We start from the raw sequence: 20385 nt of genomic DNA on the forward strand, positions 1-20385 counted from the left end.
AACTCGGCCACTTTCTATTGGAGCAGAGTCCAGTGAAACGAGCTCAGCTCCACCCAAACACACCTTATCTAGCTGTGTCCAGATGACACAGACAAAGATTGGGACAGTTTGGTACCGCTTTGAATTCCTTTCACAAAATAGCCTACTATTCGATAAACACTTCATCTAGGCTACTTGGCCTTTTGTATCTGCAGTGCAGGAAGGTGCCTCTGTAAAAACAAAATCACAAATAAAACAGCTGCCCCAAAACTGATCTTTTTGTAATTACTAAATGTGTGTTAAAGAAAATGAAATTCTAATACATTTGAATTATGAACACAATGCAAAATAACCTCTCTGGAGACTCAAGCTTTGTAAAACAAATCATTGTAAGCACCACTGGAGCGCTGGTATTTTAAAACCTCCCATCCAGGAATTGACACAGTTCTGTCCTGTACACAAGCAGGCAAGCAGGCCGTGTGTTCCCTAATCGGAATGTTTGGGCCTCTTTAATGCTGAGAGCTGCAGATGTTGTCTGGTATTAGGCTGTGCTGCTGCTGATCAAAGCTGCAGAGAGTGAGCCCCTGCTGGCCTGCCTCTAACCCCCCCCCCCCCCCTCCCTCCCCCCTCATTCATACAGTATGGTGAGGGCAGGGACTGGTGCTCAACTCGGGTACAGTCGGCCTACTCCATGACCCCACTGAAGGGGGAACCTTTTCACTGCCATGGCTCATGAACACCAGATACTGCAACCCTCCGAGGTTTCTGGGGAGCATTTGGCAAGGGCAGTTTGACAGCTGAGGCCGGGCTGCTCCCATAAGGCAGGATGCTAACCTTCTCTACCCCCTCTACCAATTCCCTATCTCAGAATGTGCTGCCAGGCAGACACAAATGACATATCAGCATGACATTGTTCAGCCTAGATTTAGCTGCTAACCGCAAAGAAATGAGAATTTCAATTGCATATACCTCTGTTACTTATTTCCACAGGGGGCTTGAACCAAACACAACTGTACACCAAAGCATGCACATTCACACACAGAGCAGACAGTGAGAAGAGTGCTAGACCTGTAGAAATAATAACGTGGGCTGTTAGTTTTTTGCCTTTTATTATTATTAATATTTTGTAGAGACAATTATGAGGGTGACCAGTAATTCTTGGGAGTGAAACGCAATAAGCTAGGGAGAGATAAAGAGATATAAGAGGATAAATGGAAACTGTCAGACGGTGTGAGGGAGGAGATGCGAGGAAAGATAGTGAGAGAAGAGGGAGGGGGATCGATCATGAGAGAAATTGAGAGAGGGAGGAAGATTTGGCGCGAGAGGACGGTGGGAGGATGTCAGCCAAGAAGGCAATCTATATTAGACAGAAAACAGTTCCCCTGGCTTTAACTGCTACAAGCTGAAACCACCATCCTCTCCATGTCTGCCTCAGTAGACACACACGTGTGAATCCTCAGAGACACACACACATCCAGCTCCACGCTGAGGCTGTATGACCACATTATATTTAAGACCACGTCTACACGTGTGGCTCGCACGTGGAGACATGAAATGCATAAATCTATTCTTTGATTGCACACTTTTTATCTTGGGCGCACACATCCAGTAGTGAACGCAAAAAACGTCAGCGCACACCGACACATGCGTATTGGATTTGAGCTCCTGAACGTGTGAAATCTGATTACACAATTACCTAATGACTGAGCAATAGGCCATCTAGAAAGACCATTAGCTGTCAGGCGAGGACATGGATGTGAGAAAGGATGAGGCAGCCTAGTGCCTCACTCCTGCAAAGTCCTCCCAGGAGTGTTTGCATACATGGAGATGCGGTAGTTTTGGTTAACTAAGCCACGTTTTATGGATTCAAGTCCAATTGACACTCAAATATTGCAATTCATAAATCCCTGGAGACTAGTAACACACATTTGAATAGCAAACTTTCATTCAAACTAAGCTACTAGGAGGGATCCCTATATAGCTATCAGGATAACCAGCGACCAACGATAAGAAACCAACGAAAAAAAACAATGACAAACTTTGAACAGACTGTTCTCCTTCTGCCTTTAAAATGTTTTCATAGAGATGCGAGTGTGGGAGCAATCTGGTGTGCTGACTGTACTAAGAAAGCAACGTGGCACAGACAAAACAGAGTGAGTGGTTTTCTGCTTAATAGCTGCAACAGCCTGCTGGAGAAAGTTGGGAGCTTCATTAAGCCTTTAAACCCTGCAGAGTGCTTTAAGTCATCACGTCACCAACCGCTGCCTCCTCAGAGATGGCCTGAGGTACTATTGGAAAGATCTGGCATTGAGATTCCTCAAAGCTTTTAGAGTAATTGAACTATTAATTAGTAATCTAACTCATCCTTGCATTCTTAAAATGTTAACATCTCGTGTCTACATGGAATATAGACATCTTATCAGCAGGACTCCTGGTGTTTCCACTACTCATGCCTCTGTTGAGATTTTTCTCTGGTTATAGATTGAGGGCTTTTATTTTATTGCTTTTAATATTGATTAAAACCTTTATTTGAGTAATAATTTAAAGCCAAAAATGTATCAAAGCCATATGTGTATTGCAGTTTTATATTTCTATGATGTTATTTGACAATACACAATATGGTGTACATTTTATTTTTTTTAGTCCCCTGATAGTCCTGTGGTCGTCTGCTAAACGTGACCAAAAATTAAGTTTGAGAATGAAGCGGCTCTTGTGAGAAACGAGAGACAATTTATAGAGCAAGCAAGAAGGGAAAAAGTATGAATACTCTACTGTAAGTACACATTTGAAAGGATATTTCTTTTTTTCAAAGTCATAATATGAACACCGTTTTGGTTCTTAAAAAGATGATAATCTGTCATTTAAAGATGCTGTGGATTTAAGCAGGTGATGACAATACATACTCTTTGCAATGTTAGCCTTAGATCTGTACTGCAGCTAGGCCCTAAAGCAATACAATAGTAAGATATTATTTGACTACTACGTCATTTTAAAAAAACGGAGAAATAAGGGTTCCCATTACTAATAGTGATCACAACTTTTGTGAAATTATAACTTTAAGCAAAGTATTACCATAAATGTGCAAAGCTAGAAAACGTGTTTACAGGTACATTCAACACTTTTGTTTTGTTAAAGCAGAGCCATTATCTGCAACATTCCATTAGATATCTCTGCTTTTATTAGTTCCGCATGAACAACTCCTCCTGCCAAGTTCACCTTGCTGGCAGATACTGAAAACAACATGGGAATTACCTGAAAATTGGGTGCAGCATGTTAAAGCTGTTTTTGACCCTGACTTTGTTTCACAGAAGCTTGAGCTATACGCTAACGTTAGCTCTGCTAGCTAACATCGGCAGTCAAACAAACATCAATGATCCAATGTCTTTTTGATAATCTACACGTTTTTCTTGGGGTAGCCTTTCTACAATAAGCCGTGCTTAAAGTTACTATAATCTGTTCAAGGAGTTGATAAGCAGACAGATTAGCTAGCTAGTTAATAAGTTGTCTACTTCCAATTTATAAACAGCTAACCATAGCAGCTAACATTAACGTTACGTCCCTGCTGGAGCGGTCAGCTACCTTAGCGATGTTTAACGTTAGCTACATAACGTTAGCAATATATCTTGTGTAGAATCCAGGACCAGCAGAGCAGAGGGAAGTGTCAGGGAGCAGAGACAAAGTATTTGTGAAGTGAGCTGGTTTGACCATGGAGATGGGATACGGTTAGCTTGACCGCAGTCGTGTCAGTGGCCGTGCACTAGCTAGTGCGGGGTAAGAGGTCGAAGGCTATGAGGTTGAGGGGTGTGGCGATGACATCATCGATACCCGTGTATGCGGCTTTGCCGTCCAAATGAAGCCAAAAGGGAGCCGTTTTTGAATTTTTTCACCCTGGGACCAGGTTTCAAAAAAGTGCGTTTTCAGGCAGTGCGTTTACAGGATTTGTTTGGACGATCGGCCCAAACGATGCAAAACATGTGCGTTTGCATCAAAAAGCGTCTCCGTGTGGATGGCCCCTAAACCTGAGTGGAGCTGAAAAGGGATTAATACCTTGACAGTTTCCAGGCCAGTATACCAGTGGTCATTACTTTTGCTCATAAAAGCAAACCAAATCTTAACACCACTTTATATTAACATGCAACCGCTTTTAAAAAAGCATGCATTTCAACTTTAATGGGGTAAGAAGAAAGCTCACAAAAAGCAGTGGGTATGCTGAAGTTCATGGATGAAAGTGTTTGCAAAGCTGAGTAGCCTAATGAATCTAAATAATTGAGTGTGCTGCTTTGGTTTGGTTAGGAACTCTGGGTCCTCCACCTCTCTAGGGAAGCCCTGTGCCACTGTATGTTAGGGTTCAGTATGCCATTTCCTTTTCTCACAAGTCTACACACACACACACACACACACACACACACACACACACACACACGTAGTGCGTCTCGCTATCTTTGTGGGGACCTGTCATTGACATAATGCATTCCCTAGCCCCTTACCCTAACCTTAACCATCACAACTAAATGCCTAACCTTAACCCTTACCATCACCCTAACCATAACCTAATTCTAACCCTAATCCTAAAACCAAGTCTTAATCCTCAAACAGCCCTTTAAAGTTGTGGGGTCCAGCATTTTGGACCCCATGAACGTAGTTAAACAATAACACACACACACACACACACACACACACACACACACACACACACCTCTGGGTAAGGGAACAGAGCCATCCAAGCAGGGGGCAGCTTCATTACTTGAGGGCTGAGAATCTCCTGTCTGACGCCCCATTACTGAGCAACACTAACCTTTGCCCTACCCTTTTACCTGAATGGGCAATTAAATCAAGGCTATGACTCAAGTGTACAGTTAGAAAATTCTGTTAAACACTCTCTTGAGGAAGTGTACTTTTATTTACAGTGTTGGCATTTTGGGCCTCTCAGCAAGAATGTGAATGCATTGATTATATGAGTCTGTGTATGTTTTTTTTTTTTTTTTTTACTCTTTTCCTTGTACTCAAACTCTAATAAAGCTGGCTAGGCATTACAAGAGGCTCCTGTGTGGGCAGCCCTGAAAGGATCACTCGTCAGCCTGCCAAAGAGGACTGCGGCCCTTTGATCTAGGCAGCCTTCTGTACATGTGTGTGTGTGTGTGTGTGTGTGTGTGTGTGTGTGTGTGTGTGTGTGTGTGTGTGTGTGTGTGTGTGTGTGTGTGTGTGTGTGTGTGTGTCTAGCAGGGCAAAGTGAGTTCTCTCATCTGGCCACTGCAGAGTCTATGCATTCAAACCATGACCTGAACCCTTCAAAGTCAAACTGGCCTCCGCATTGTCCAAAGGATCTGGCAAAATGCATCTTAGCAACTGTTTGACTTAACAGCCTCTTCCCATCATTCTCCTGCTTCCCAAATCCTGCTGAGTGCCTCTTCTGTCAATCTTTTTTAAGATACAGTACATTTTAATGGCCGCTCATGTACTTAATATCTAGGTTATATAGCATCAAAATGTCACAGTGCTCTTACTGAGCGACTGGACAATGTGACAGTTTAGATACTGGACTTGGATCCTGTATTAAAGGCCTTTTTGCATGCACAGGCACGCAGATAAAAAGGCCCTTGGTGTGACTGAGGTCTACAGTTGTGGCAGCTGCGTCTCAGTCAGCCAGCGAGTCAGCTGAGACTGGCCCTATCTCCATTATCTAGGCAGCGCAACATGTGTCGCTGCGGTATCCCCTCGTACACCGAGTCCCCCTAACCCCCTCGCTCCACTTCCTCCTCAGCAGATGTGACTGACATTCTAGACGAGCCAGCGTACATTCCTCACATGCTTCCATCGTGTAAGGAAACAGAGGAAGAGTAGGCCAGACATGTCACCAGTCAGCGCTGCTTTCTCTTTACAGTGCATGCATCTGTGAGTGCTCTTCTGTGTCCTTCTCTATGTGACTGAATGAGAATTAGGCTTTTTGTGCAAACTGCAGCCTGAGTGCTGCGTAGTGTTATTGGCTGTGTGTGTGTGTGTGTGTGCGTGTGTGTGTGTGTGTGTGTGTGTGTGTGTGTGTGTGTGTGTGTGTGTGTGTGGGGGGGCTGGAGAGAGCTCAGGTGACCACAGTTAAGCTGTCTCACATGGGATGTGGAGGCGTCGCCCTCAGGGCTACTTTTGCCCGCCTTTAGCGGCAGCTGCTACTGCTGGTTGAGCTCAGCTGACTGCACAGGCTCGTGTAGGATTCATTTGATTTTTTCCCCTAAATGCACATCCACCCACATGAGTCCCCGTGTGCATGCTCATACAGCCTGCCATATGATGCTATCGAAATGAAATCATTCTACCTCAAGCAAACCAGTATTCAAGAGCACAAAAAGTCATGAAGCGCATGCGACTGTGAACGTGAATAGCGCATGTGACCATTTTCACCTTCGTATTGAGTGACCTCTGGTTCAACAGCCTCTTGTTGGACAGGAAGTGTTAGTGCCTCTCTTTTTTCATACTTCAGACCCAACAAACCGTTTCTCTACAACTGTCCTCACCAGACACTCAGTTTCACCCCCCTCCCAAAAAAACCCAAAAAAAACAGCAATAGCAGCCGTGGTGGAGGCAGTGGCGTGGTGAAGAAAAGGACTTCCTGAGCTTTGGAGGAGCACGTTAACCCAGCTTGGCAGGCAGTTAGTTAGTATGACAGTAGCCACGCTGGATGCCAATAGGACAGGCACTGTGCAGCATCTCAATGACCAGAATTCACTGGGTACACAGAGAGGGTTTATGGTCCTCCCACCCCTACTCTCCATCCAACCACAAAGGCATTCAGCCTTTTCATTAGGATGATAATGGGGCAAAAGCCGGAAAGGGCCCCATGTCCGAGCACCATAAGTTGTGGTGATGGCTTTGAGGCGATGTCATGCGTGTCCACGGGAGCACAGTGTGCTGCTACGGACCGACAAAGACAGTCCAGGACAGAAGAAGAAAAAAAACAGACCTGAAATTTTAAAGGAAGTCCCTGAGGCAAGGTCGATCTGGCAAACCAGCAGCCTTTAGACCCTGACCTCACTCTGACCCATTCATCCACCACACAGTTAAACCTGAACATGGTAAACCATCACTGGAAAACACACTCAGGCTAAAAGACTTTTAATAATAACCCTCTAAATTGCTGCCGCAGTTATCAGCAAAGGTCTTGAGCGGCACTCACCTTGCCTGACAGCATTCACAATGCGGACAGCATTCACAATGCGGACAGCGGACAACAATAGCAGGGACATGTGGGCCTGTTCTTTTCAGTCCTACAAGAATTTACATTAAGACTCTGAGCTCATGCCACTAGTTGTGTGCTCCCACCGCTCTACCCTCTTGGGAAAATGATATTCTGTCTCAGCAAAAAAAGAAAATAAACTGTTGCTTTGCTCTATTAGTACAATGTCACAATGCACACCTGTCCTGCATGTTTGTGCATGTCTGCCTCTTTGTGTGATAGGCTACAGGTTGTCAACCTGTTACAAACACTACACTAAGGATCTGCAGTCCAAACTATGTAATATGCAACAGAGAAGGCCTCAACAAGTCCCAGAATGAGCAGAAACCTGATCATGAGAGAATGTGATTCTATCTGAGTGCATAATTTTACTTACCTGCATAGAAACGTAACAAGGAGCCAATTTCCGTGTTAAGCCCTTCCTCTTGAACTCTCCACGGGTCCTTAAATCCAAGCTTAAAGAGAAAGTCATTCTGGATCTGCAGAGGACTCTCATCTGGGCTAAGCCTCCTGACAGCCTCACCATGCAGCTGAACATACAGTGTGGGGCTGGAATCACAGGAGTCTCCATTGTGTTCTGCCGTCAGCCCTGATTTTACAGCACCTTGGCCACAGTCTGGATCTTGGATATCAGGTGTATTACCTGTAGAACACTCTCTTGACAATGAGCCGGCACTACTGCTGGGTGGCAGGCTGCCCAGACTGTGTGGGTTGAGTCTGCTGTCTGGTCCCATATTGTTTGCCATGTCGTCTAAATGTCCTATGTTGCACAATTTGTAGTTGGCAGTGACAGCACTGATTCCATTGGTGTGATGTTGCGAGATGGGGTCCATGCTTGTGCTCGACGCAGGAAAGTCGAGGTCCAATTCGTCCGAGGAGCTGCCATACATGTCGTGGCCCTCTGTAGCACTATCAAATGAGGGGCTGAGAATGGATGCCTCTGTGCCCAGGACCATGTCATCGCTGAGGGAGTCCCTGTGCTCGCTGAGCCTGGCCCCGGAGCTCAGGTCATCAAACGCACTGCTCTCTACATCTGAGCCAGAATTTAATCCATAGCTGTCCAAACAGTTCCTGTGCTCCGAGTCATCATCATTGAGGGTCTCCATGTTAGAGTTAGAATTTAAATCTGACAGTGAACAGGCTATGTTGTCTTGTGACTCTGATTCTGGGGTGAAAAGTTTTCCATCAACGTCCTGTTGCTTTTGCCTCTCATCTGCATTCTCCATGAGCAGCAGTCTCAACCTGCCACTTGGATGGCCCCTTAATTCTGTGGATTCCAGGGGAGTCAGGTGGTTGCATTGTATACTCGAGTCTTCATTCACCTTACATAGGTTATCATTATATTCATACTTCACATTGCAGTTGCCGTTTTGGTCAGTCTTGGGGTTATCTTTACAAAAAATGCGCATAACAGAGCTCGACTTACTGCAGAGTTTACTCAGACGGAGCGCCACCTCGCCGGCTGTGGTGTCCATAGTGCAAAGAACCGGCTTGGGATATGAGGGCGTCAGTTTGTCGTGGACATGTATGGAGCCCCGGTGGAGATCGGCTCTCACCCACTCGCGATCTGCGGGCTGCAGCTGCATGTTCTGTCGGTGCTTCAGCAGAGTCTTCCTATCCAGACTCCGAGTGTGTAAAGACGCAGAGGACAGGGCCGAGTTCATCTTGGCGGTGACAGCTGAGGTGGCGGCGGTGGCTGCAGCTGCGGCGGAGAGGTTTCTCTTCAAGCGCCTCCGTCTCAACAGGAGAGCGCTGGAGTTGCTGGATGAGCCCCGGCCATTAGACGCCACAGTTCGGTTTGACGCACTAACATTAGATCCCGCTGAAGAAGCGGAATGAGAAAAGCTATTCCCATTCTTTGCGTCTACGCGGGAGGGTGCCAAATGTCCACGGCCATCATCCGCTGGAGTCCCCCGGGCGACAGACAGTCCGCTGGGCTTCTTCATTAACTTGGTCGCGCCTCCATCGGACACACCATCCTCAGCGACAGCCTGCACACTTTCCATCTCTGCCAATGAAAAGTCCCCCACTCTAAATAAATAACGGTGCGCACTTGGTTACACCTACAACCACTACATTTAAAAGCCTTAAAAGCGTGCCCACCGTGGTAAATGTCCGCCAACTGGGCGGTGTTGCTGACTTATTCCACTAGTAGTCATTCACTTCTTGCCTTCCTTTCCCTGTCGGAGTCTCCTCCACTGCTCCTAAAAAACATTTTACCGATTAAATTTGCTGCGAAGAGGCTGGGCGCGCGGAGACGTGACTGTGCGTCCCATTTGGACCGAAATACAGCGCTAGAATATGAAATGAACGTCGGCCGACCTCCTACGCAAATACTGACTGATATATATTCATGAGGACACAAGATGGGGTCGCTAACAACAACAACGCAGTGGATTGTGGGAAATGTATTGCGCCAGAAAACGTCCTGCTGTCTCCGCTGCAGGGAAGAAATGATGTCATGAATACATTTCCCAAGAAGCTTTTCTTCAGTTTCAGTCAAGTGAGGCGGTGATCAGATGAGAGGCGTAAACATAGCTCGTATAAAATGTTTGGTGTGCAGCTACAGAAGTGCTCTTCTCTGCTGTAGTGTGTTATCACTCTGTATGCTAACAGTGCAAAAAAAACTCCCATATCAGTCAATGTAGTTAAGTTACTGCATACGCAGACAAAACTTATCAGCTGTCAACTGTTGAATATGAGAGAAACTTTCAACTGTCATTTAGGCTATTAGGGTTCCGCCTCATTAAATTCTGCTTCATAGCAATGAAGCTTCGCTGTCTGTCTATTTTAGACTAGTGGTGACGAGGCAAATAACTTCAACACCATCTCATCAGGACGCCATTTCACAAGGCCATTGCTGGCTCAGATGCTCTTATTCTATTGTGTTTCTCGCCATCTAGTGGCGCAAACCGCAAAGCTTGACCTAAACTTTTTCTCCTGTTGAGGACACAGCGACCCTGACCAAGGGGAAAGCTGGTGGTTTTAGTTTTAGTTTCAGGTCACCTTCTTTAAACTTAGTTTAAGCCAAACGGGGTTGTACTATTATTAGATTTAGGCTATATTGTGCATATTAAGGTTTGCATATAACGCTAAATCCAAACATTTGCAAACTGACTTTTGTAAAAATGGTGCTACGCAGATATCATCTTATATTAGTATCTTACATTAGTTTATCTTCAAAATCATTACCTGTGAAAATGATTAAAAAGCTCTGTCTTTAGTAATAATAAAATAAAACAGACCTTTAATTTCTCTGATTGGTGGAGAAACACAAAGAAAATACAGAATGTAGCCTACATCTAAAGTGTCAACACTTATGTGAATATCAAATATGATCAGCTTTATCTGGTATAAAAGGGTCACCTTTTCAACCCTCTTGAAGCATACAGGCTGTTGAGCATCATCCTGTCACTCTGCAATTGCTCCCTGATTTAAATAAACTTTATGTTTCAATTTCAAACCGAGATCAGCATATCAAGCTGACAAGATGACGTAATAATCAGTGGAAGGCCTGCAGAAAATAATTGGAACCATTATGTCAAATATTTACTTACATTGTGTAAAGTGCTCTTATGAGTGAAGAGGTTTCTTGTATACATGAGGATTAATAACAAAGTTGATTAAAAGTGACTATAGTTAAAGGATAGTTTCACAGTTTTTCAAGTCTGTCTTAAAACAATACTCACATGCCCATATATACATATTTTGCTTGCTGTAATCATTCCTCCTGTTTATGCTGGTTATTAAAACATCCCTTCCTATTTACAAATGGGGGCGTGATTATTTCTTTAAGACAGACTTGAAAAAATGTGAACCGCTCCTTTAAAAAACAGGCTGACATGGTATGTCAAACAACTTCTTTTTACATTAGAGAAGGCACAGACATTATCCTGCTCAACTGGTTACGTTTAACTATGTCCATTTATTTGTGTTAAATTTACATTTTTAGAGTCATGCATTTTTAACATCTCAATGGCTGAGCGGATTATAATGTGTCAAGTATTTGCAGTCAGTGTCAGACCTCCCTTGGTTAAAAATGGGACAGAACGTATGCCACAATACCATTGCATTCATGAATTCTCTCACAGTCTGAGTCTGACTGTGTTTCACCTGAACTACCTAACACCTGTCATTATTTAACCCTTGTGTTGTCCTTCCAGCTCAAAATTGAAAATTAACACTTTTTTGTCACTTATATTGACGCTTTTTTAAATGTTTTTTTTCTCAACATTTTTGTGGCATTTTTCAATGTTGTCTGCGCTTTTTTCCCACTACCACCAGTATACACTAACAATTTATTACTACTATTTTCATTTTTGGAAATTATGGTCAATAAACCTCTTGTAGCGTATATGAAATTATATCTAACTTTTGAGTTAAAAAAGCAGAAAGTATGAATTATTTTGACTAATATAAGATCAGAGGATGTTAATGGATAATCACAGACTGTCAAAGTTAAGTCAGATCAATGCTATCAAATTAAATAAAACACCCAAAATTCAATAAAAGTAGTGAACTGATCCCTAAATTTGACTTGTGAAGAGTGTTTCATGGAACCTTCTGTGTTACTTTTGGGCAATTTGGTTGAAAGAAACCCAAATGTTCTGCTATAGAAACTTTGAAAACGGGTCAAATTTGACCCGAAGACAACCGGAGGGTTAAATACACATTTGTTATGAAGTACAGTATAATACAGGCCTTACAGAAGAATGAGTAAAATGGGGAATAAAGTACTAAATCTACAGGGCAAAACATATGTGAAGCAAGCCTAAATGCAAATATCTGAAATTTAAAACCTTGGCAATAAGCTTGGATACAGCCGAGTGTTAAAGTGCTGCAAGTACTATGACCACCCCTATGGCACCTATGGACATAGGCAGAACTAAGGGTGACTTTTAATCTAAAAGAAATGATAAATCAAACAATTCAAATGCATTCAGAAATGGAATTTAATTGGCATGACGTATCCTTTACATGGTATTCTGTATTTAAAAAATGAAAACAGGAACACTTTCAAATTCGTTCAGATGCTCTACCAACATGTAAAAGGAAACAGATTATTGCTGAATTCATGTTCCTTGATTCCAGCTTAAATGGAAAATCTCATGCTCAGCCCAGTGGCTCAGGTTCGTTTCTTAGAGCTGAAATGAAAACTGGAGCGTGTTTGTGTAAATTCATTCCTAATTATGCTCTATTGTACTGAACCTATGGATGGACATTTTCAAATAATAACATGATGCTGGAATCATACAGAAGCTGGTTCTAACACAAGAAATACCTCATATTTCAAAGTCTCTGAGATTAGATGACCCAATGAAAATTTTATTTTAAAAAAGGAGCACTGTGATATGAGAATGACCTTGTACAGATTCTGAGGATAAACCGCTCCAAACTCTAACAAAATCCCTATTATTTCACATAAAATCAATAAAGTGCAAAACAAATTTTCTATGTTCCCAGGTTTTATTGGGTCATCTATCCATCATTGATCGAGACCTTGAAAATAAGGGAGAACACATTTTCCTTTGCAGACAGATGCATGCCAACATCCAGTTACCTCTACTACTTATCTTCATCTGACAAACAAGAATTTCATATTGCAACTTTAAGAGTAATACAGTAAAAAATAATAAAAATATTTTTGTGTACATAAAGCTTATGAGCATTGGAATACTGGCGTAGGATCAGTGATCAGGTAACAAGACCGTTAAAGTGAAAAGACAAAATGGTCACCGATCAGATATCGAACAAATGTTTACACACTTGGGCCCTGACCTTAAAACAGTGACCATTGTAAAGCCAAACTCTTAACAGTGCAAAGAATTTTAGCAATAAACATTTTAAATTCCTGACTCAATGAATTCACTTAAACCTGTACTCGTGTTTCAAAATCGAGAGTGCATCATCGTGTTCAATTGTAGATCTGAGACTGTGTTGGTAAGCTGTTAAAGAGGCAGATGTTTTTGGTGGCTCAGTCAAGAAAAATACAGAAAAAAGTCCTCCTGAATAAAGCCTTCCTAAAGTAAAGTATAAAAGAAAATGAAAACCCTGAAGTGAGGCGTAATGTGTAAGCACAGTAAAAAAAAAATGTGGGGGTTACACCTGTAGTTTAACCTTTCTCTACAAACAACGGATATTGCTTAGTCAAAAGCTTATAATGACATTAAGTAGAAAAGTAAAGTGTATAATACAATGCACATATTATGAGCAAAGATCAATGAACACAATGCTGCAAACAGAAAAAAATGATGTGGTGAGGCAGCTCTTGGTGTTCCGTTTCAGAGCTGGGACATGTAAAAACATGTAAATTAATCATTTATGATCTAAGTGCCTCTATCAAAAACAAGTAAAAACTGACAAAACATTATAAAACAGATAATTGTTGCACGCACTGGAACCAGAATATATCTGCCAGCTGCATTTTTTACATTACATTTTTAAGATTGTGACATGAATGAAACTTGGTCAAGCATGGTTCATCTTTAAATGTAACTTTACTTTTTCAGTATGAACAAAATGTACATTTGGAAAGAGTGTGGGCATTGCCCAAACTCTCAAATTCACAGTTAGCAATTAGATGTCAACATGGTCGGTACAGTAAGAATTGCACATAAGAGGGAAGAACAAAAGTCAGGACTACATAGTAATGACACAGAAGAGACTCTAGGGGGTGCTATAGCCTAGGAGAAGCAGAAGAAAAAGAATATTGCACATGATTCTAATGTTGCGGCCCTGTTGTTCCCTCCCCCCTGTGTGTCTTTCTAAGCTGTTTCCAAAGTCCCAGCAGGTGCAGTAAAGATTGATCTCCTGCTGATGTAGTGAGCTCAGAACAAGCAACTCTGCATCTTCACACAGAGTTGTCCATAAGGGCTTGAGGAGTCCAGAGTGACACCATAATAACGAAGAGGGATAAAAACATGTCAACTGAGACAAGTCCACTGGTGTTATTGAGGAACCAAGGTACGGTTGCTCTCAGTAGATGTTGAAAGTGTCAATCAATTGCAACAACAACAAAAGAGACCACCCAGGCTCAGCAGGGTGGTTGAAGAGACAGTCAAGCAAATTCCATAGAGGGGCAATGTGAATCAACTGGAGTCCTTATGTGCTACTACAGTGGATGGAGTAGTGGGTGTCTGCATCTTGGAGCGTAGTACCGACTCAGTTGTGTGGGTCTTGAAAAGGCATTTCAGAAGACATGGCCTTATTGTATAAACTGGCACCATTTTACTGTCCAGCACTTAAGGTTCTCAGTGGAGGAGAGCACCGGTCCGGCGCTGCTCAAGACAGTGGTGGTCTACTATGGTCTGTGAAACCTAAAAAGATGAGCATAAAAGTGGTGTTTCAAACATTTCATCACCTCGCCTAGAACTCACTGCAGTATTACCTTTAGCATGTGAATAGCTCCAGCTGTATATGAACTGATGTTAAAGGCATGCATGGTCACATGCAAATTAATGGATTCTGCACGTTACCTGGTTAAATGGCGACTTGACTCGTGCACTTCCATCTCATTGCTCTTGAAATCGTTGAGTTCCTTCCGTATAGCTGCCTGCAGAGGACAAACAAGAAGGACATTTGAGAAAAGCTGCTGAGGCTTAGTACACAAACAGCAGCCTCTAACTCCTGGCTCTACCTCCTTTTAGCATGCTTCATGCATCATTTACGCCTATCTTAAGGCCATGGATGATTCTGCTGAATTCTCTTCTCACATCACAAGAGCCCTCATATTCCTCGTCTTCAGACATCTAAGAGCATGAACAACAATGATGTACAATCTGTTGCTGGTCTACTTGGGCAGTCAGCTTGTGTTTTATAATATACAGTATGAAGTGGTGATACCATGGATTTACATAGACTTGAGTACACGTAGAAAAACACATTGAAATAGCATTTTTAGTTTAACCAATACAGGGTTATTTTTCTTAGAAAGTCAAAGCTGTACATTGTATTTAGGTGTTACAGGCTGTCAGTCCTTGGATGAAAAGCTTAAATTTTATCCCAGGTTGCTAAAGATCAGAGGTATGCATTTAAGGGTTAACAACACTTTCTTAAACATCTTATTTTCCTGGCTTGTTTTGAGAACAAACCAAAGGCGTCTTCCATTCATGTAGTTATACACATTCACATTTGGGACAATACTCAGTGAATCATGGCCTCTAAGTAGCACCACTGGAGCAGTGGAGGGCTGAGTGCCTTGCCCAAGGGTAGGATGACTGCAAAGAGATTCTCAAAGTGGGGGATGAGTCAAGGTTCCAGAAAATAAAATGATGTGCTGTGCCTTTTTTAATAAGCTTACGTCCTGTCTTAAATTGTATGTGTGACAGCAACCCAGCTGGGTGACGTCATTGCTTCTGCCATTCAGCATGACTCAAGAGAACGTCTCCAGCCTCGGAGAGTATGCTTCCGCGACAGGAGAACAAACAATATTCAAATCTGTGCTAGATGGACGAAGAAAAAAATGGAGGAAAACATATCTCATCAGCAGAGCTTCGCTGCGGCTGAGGGGTCCTGAGGCACTGCTTGTCCAGTTACTCGCTTACGTAAGGGGAGTTGTTGCGTAATCAAAATGCTGAATTTTCCCACGATTGGTCCTCAGGTGTGACCTGCCGTGTTCAGAAGTGCGCATCATCAAAGCAAAGAAGGCAGCATCACCGCGCCACAAAAAAATCAAGAACTCATTAAAAGTCAGACGCACGGACCGCTGGACAGTGAGCAGCAGCACTGCTCCAGGTTGTTTACTCACAACTGGGAACCAAACAGCTGAGGTGGAACTTGCCGTAACAAGCGAGGAGGAACACATCCTACTACAATTACTCTCCTGGGTTATGGTTTGCGTCAGATGCGGCACAGAGGGGGGGGAAGGGGAGCATGATGGTGTTTGAAGAAATTTGAAAGCAGACAAGGAGGGATCTTGAGATTTTTAAAAGATTAGCTCAATTTGACTAAGTGTAAGAGATACTTGCCTTGTCAGCTGCTGTGAGCCGGGTCCAGGGCTTATCTGCCCGCCTGTCGTAGTCCTGGGCATCTGACACCTCCACGTAGTCACTGAATTGGATGAGAATTTTGGCCTGTCTCAGCTCCTCTACAGTGGGTCTCTGGCTCAGCTGGAAAGAGAGGAGAAAGAAAGAAAGAGAGTTGGAGAACAGAAAACTAGGTAGAGTATCCCTAGTCGCTGTCACAGTTAGCAGCTTCTCAGAATTTGCATATGTTCAATTCCTTATAGAAAGATTACAAAAAAAGACCTGCACATCCAGTATTTCTTATGCAGGTGCGTCAGAAAGGAGTACAATATCACATTGATCACATTGCTTTGGCATTCAGGACTTTTATTGAATCAACGGGCTAATAAATATATTCTAAAAGAATATGCATAAAAAAAAAAAAAAAAAACATATCAATTGATTATTCCAGCTAAGGGGATAAAAATCACCACCATCTGGCCGAATCAGCCAGGGCGCAATATCGACAAATATTAGCTTATCCCAGTTATCTGTAACGGCTTTAATGACGGTCGATAAAGAACATGGAACTACAGAACAAAAACGCCAGAGGTCGTTTAGAAACAGTGAAGGCATTACACAACTTGTCCATCGGGGAATAAACTTCAACAGTAAAATGTTCAGTACATTTCCTGATCAAAATGTGTTAAAAACAAAAATCAAATGTAAGGGATCCTTACCTACAGTGCATGCGCAATGTTGTATGAATGCGTAGTAAGTGTGATATACAGTATAGGATGAACAGGTTTGTTTAAAACTGACTGAAAGTGTTTACACTGTGATGCATACAACTAATTCCCTCCAACAGCTGTGAGATTTTTGTTTTAAGCTGCATGTCTGCAGGTGATCAGAAAGTGCTATAATCTAATTGAAAGTGAAGGGAACACGCGCAACACCTCCATATGGTGCCAAAGAATTTGGCAGCCAACATGTCGAAGGGCCAAGGGTAACAAGGACGTCAGCGTATCCCGGGGAGACCTGAGAACTACAATACTGGACCTGTAACAAACTAGATTTTTACTTCTCGCTACAGATGAGTCACTGTCACAGTGTTTGCTTATCCTGGCCAACAATTTAACCCCTCCAAATTTAGTGTGCGTTTGCACCTTTGGAGCTATTTTGGACTCACCTTTCGTGACAGCCTTCGTTTTATCTCCCTCTTCTCCTCAATCTCCTCTTGCTCATTGCGAGCTGCAGAGAATGAGAGGATGAGTGTTATACTGCGAGTGCAAACAGTGGACTGAACATGAAATGTTTAGAAAGTACTGAAAGGGGAACAAACACTATTTGCATAATGTGGCTCATTAGATTCACACTAAACTGGATAAGTTCCTTACAGCCTAAAATAGTTTCCATCATTGGCTGTTTAATGCTATTAGGGATGAGTATCGGGGGAGAATGATTGCTTTGTTCCTTTTAAGTTGTCCCAGCGCTTTTTGGTCCATGTTTCTGATCAAGTGATTAACCTATTTAAGAATAAACATTTCTTTCTTTTACAAGAAAAAAAAATATGATCACGTTAAGAAGTTCTTACATCTCACTAAAATTCATCCATGTCTCGTATATTCAGTGAATTACAGAGCCAAAAAGCTCAGAGGAGGAAGTTAAAAGGAGACACACGTAAACAAGAAGCATACTGGGACACTGCTCCCGTTTGCAAAAGCTTCAGCAGTCAAATGTGTGCATGTGCTGAACACATACTGTATCTGTAGTACTATTCACAGTTTTGAATTCCACTCTAGAAAATCAAGTCCTGTTTATTTAACCTTGTATGTGTGAGTGTGATAACGAGGACATGACTTGTCACTCGTGAATTCTTTGACTTTGTATTTTCCTCCTGCACTCTGCCAATCATGCAGGAGCCTTTAGGAAAGCAGGAACTGCTGGTAAATCAGTCTTTGATGTGAGGGACGCAGAGTACCAGGCAACAGAATGGCTTCTCGCTCTGATAGTGCATGCGTTTGAGCAAAACAACCCAGCTCTCTGGACATGACCCCTTAGGGAGCCCTGCCGCCTGTCTGCCTCAGATGAAAAGGAAGACCAAGGAGGAATAAAAAAGAGAAATGTTTGCCACTAGCTTTCACATAACTAGGTCTCTCAAAAAAAAAAAAAAAAAAAAAAAAACACTGCACCATGAAGTCTTCTTGCACAAAAGGCAGCAACAAATACAGACTCGTACTTCGCTGGGTCGCAAATGTCACAGGGTTAGAGAGGGCAATTTTGGAAATGACTTTAGCAGCTTAGAGATGTTATGTTAAATATATTAAGACACTCACGTTTGAGTATGTTCCTCTGTTCCAGCTCCTCCGCTGTGGGTCTCTGACTCAAGCGCCTGGTTAGAAACATACATCCATGATCAGCACACAAACACAGGCAAGAGGTCAGCAGGGAAACACCAAATCAATACAGTTCCTGATGCAAATCAACCTACTTTACATATAATATAATGTACTCATCAACTGTCATTGTTCATAAGAAAATCTTTGCAAACATGTTGCTGGTTCTTCTTTTGTGATATATGTAGTTTAGAGAAAGGTGTTTTCTTCCCTCCATTTTTTTTTTTTTTTTTTAAAGATAATTTTGTTGGGCTTTTCCACCTTTAATGGACAGGACAGCTATGTGAGAAAGGGGAGAGAGAGGGGGAAGACATGCAGGAAATCGTCACAGGTCAGACTCGAACCCTGGACCTCTGTGTCGAGGCAATAAACCTCCATGTTATTGTGCGCCTGCTCTACCCACTGAGCCAACCCGGCCACTCTTCCCTCCATTTTGCCCAGTATTCACTTCCCTGCTTTGACAGCAGCTCCCAGTAAGGTTATCTTATTCACATTTTGCCGCACAGCATGAGTGCTTTTACAACTGACAATCCTTGGCTTTAGAGTAAGATGCAATGTGTTAGTGCCAAACATCAACTCAATGTTCCCTTACTTAATGTTGCAACAGGGTTCAATGTTGTTTTCTCATAGTTGAAAGGTTTGCATCATTTTTAAGCTCAGTAGCTTGACATGTGCACTTACCAAAAAATTCAATCAACCATGATCAACAATGCGTCTTTTTTATGGAATGACTGCATGGCAATACTGTACACTGGTGCAATGCAGGGAAGGCGGCCAGTAAAAGCCATTTATTCCTGAAGACTCAGCTCTCATCTGATGCTGAATAAGGCAATGTGACACGGCCACACGCCAAGTGAAAGGTTTTAACACTCAAGACAGCTAAAATAAACCAACCACACACACATCTACACAGTCAAAGACTCATGGAACATGACAGTCAGACACTGTACCCATCACATTTTCTTCTTTTCTGCAACATCTGAAGAGATACATTTTGTACAGATTATCTCCAATTTCCTCAACTTGAAAGCGGCTGAAATGACTAAGATACCAAAAGGCAATCTCTGTGAGGTCACTCGAAGTGCTTTCAACTGGGGACTCTTAATATAGCACTGTGTCAGGACCCTGCGGGAGTAGACCTAACAGTAGGCACTGGATCAATGATTGTCTCCATCTTGTTCAGATCTGACAGCCATCTGGAACTGCGCTGCCCTATAAGCTATTATCATGCCACTTGAGGTTATCGTTCGGAAAAAGTCAGAACACTGAATCTCAGTCTGGAGCTCTCCGCCTCTCAGTACTGAGCATCATATCGGCATCACGCCAGCAAAAATGCAGCTACTGTGAATAAACATGCACAGACTGGTCAACAAACATCCATATGGATGCTCCTTTCCAAATGATTTATATCACACCCAGATTTATTTAAGGCACTGACATTATCTACTAAGAGAACTGCCTGCTTGTTCTCTGCAATATGAAGAGTAGAGACATGAGTATAATGACATTATATAAGGAGTTACACAAGGTTTTATGATGTGGCTAACATGAAGAACAATTTGTTTAAAGCTGCACTAATCAATATTTTTTATTAACAATGAATCAAATGTGTATTGTGAAAGTTGTCACTCATAATGAATAACCTACAAAGAATTATCGTCAAATTCTGCAGTTCACCACAACAGTGTTGTAGTACTCGAGTTTGGACTTTTGAAGGTCTCATCTCAAAATCTTACTCGGTCTTGTCTCGGTCTCAGATAAAGAGGACTCCGATTTTATTTCAAGACCGCAACTGCCTTTTGATTATTTTATCAAGGCATTTCTCATACACTTATGGCAATAA

At 42.5% G+C, this 20385-nt stretch overlaps 2 protein-coding genes across 4 annotated transcripts in view; both read right to left on the bottom strand.

Moving 5' to 3' along the window:
* phlpp1 (PH domain and leucine rich repeat protein phosphatase 1) overlaps positions 1-9549 on the bottom strand; it is a 52380-nt gene extending 42831 nt beyond the window's left edge. Inside the window, exon 1 of the mRNA XM_031294152.2 lies at positions 7581-9549. Coding sequence (XP_031150012.1) covers positions 7581-9210 — 1630 coding nt within the window. The 5' untranslated portion in view covers positions 9211-9549. The remainder of the gene's footprint in view (positions 1-7580) is intronic.
* A 4717-nt stretch (positions 9550-14266) lies between these two features.
* Positions 14267-20385, bottom strand: part of LOC116046036 (phosphatase and actin regulator 1-like) — a 42540-nt gene continuing 36421 nt past the window's right edge. For all 3 annotated transcript variants that reach the window (XM_031294156.2, XM_031294155.2, XM_031294157.2), the window contains exons 8-12: positions 18483-18538; positions 17336-17397; positions 16171-16311; positions 14680-14756; positions 14267-14520 (exon numbers count right to left, since the gene is read on the bottom strand). In XM_031294156.2, coding sequence (XP_031150016.1) covers positions 14505-14520; positions 14680-14756; positions 16171-16311; positions 17336-17397; positions 18483-18538 — 352 coding nt within the window. In that variant the 3' untranslated portion in view covers positions 14267-14504. The remainder of the gene's footprint in view (positions 14521-14679; positions 14757-16170; positions 16312-17335; positions 17398-18482; positions 18539-20385) is intronic.

This window comes from Sander lucioperca, chromosome 9 (assembly GCF_008315115.2).
Source record: "Sander lucioperca isolate FBNREF2018 chromosome 9, SLUC_FBN_1.2, whole genome shotgun sequence".
Classification (NCBI taxonomy): Eukaryota; Metazoa; Chordata; class Actinopteri; order Perciformes; family Percidae; genus Sander; species Sander lucioperca.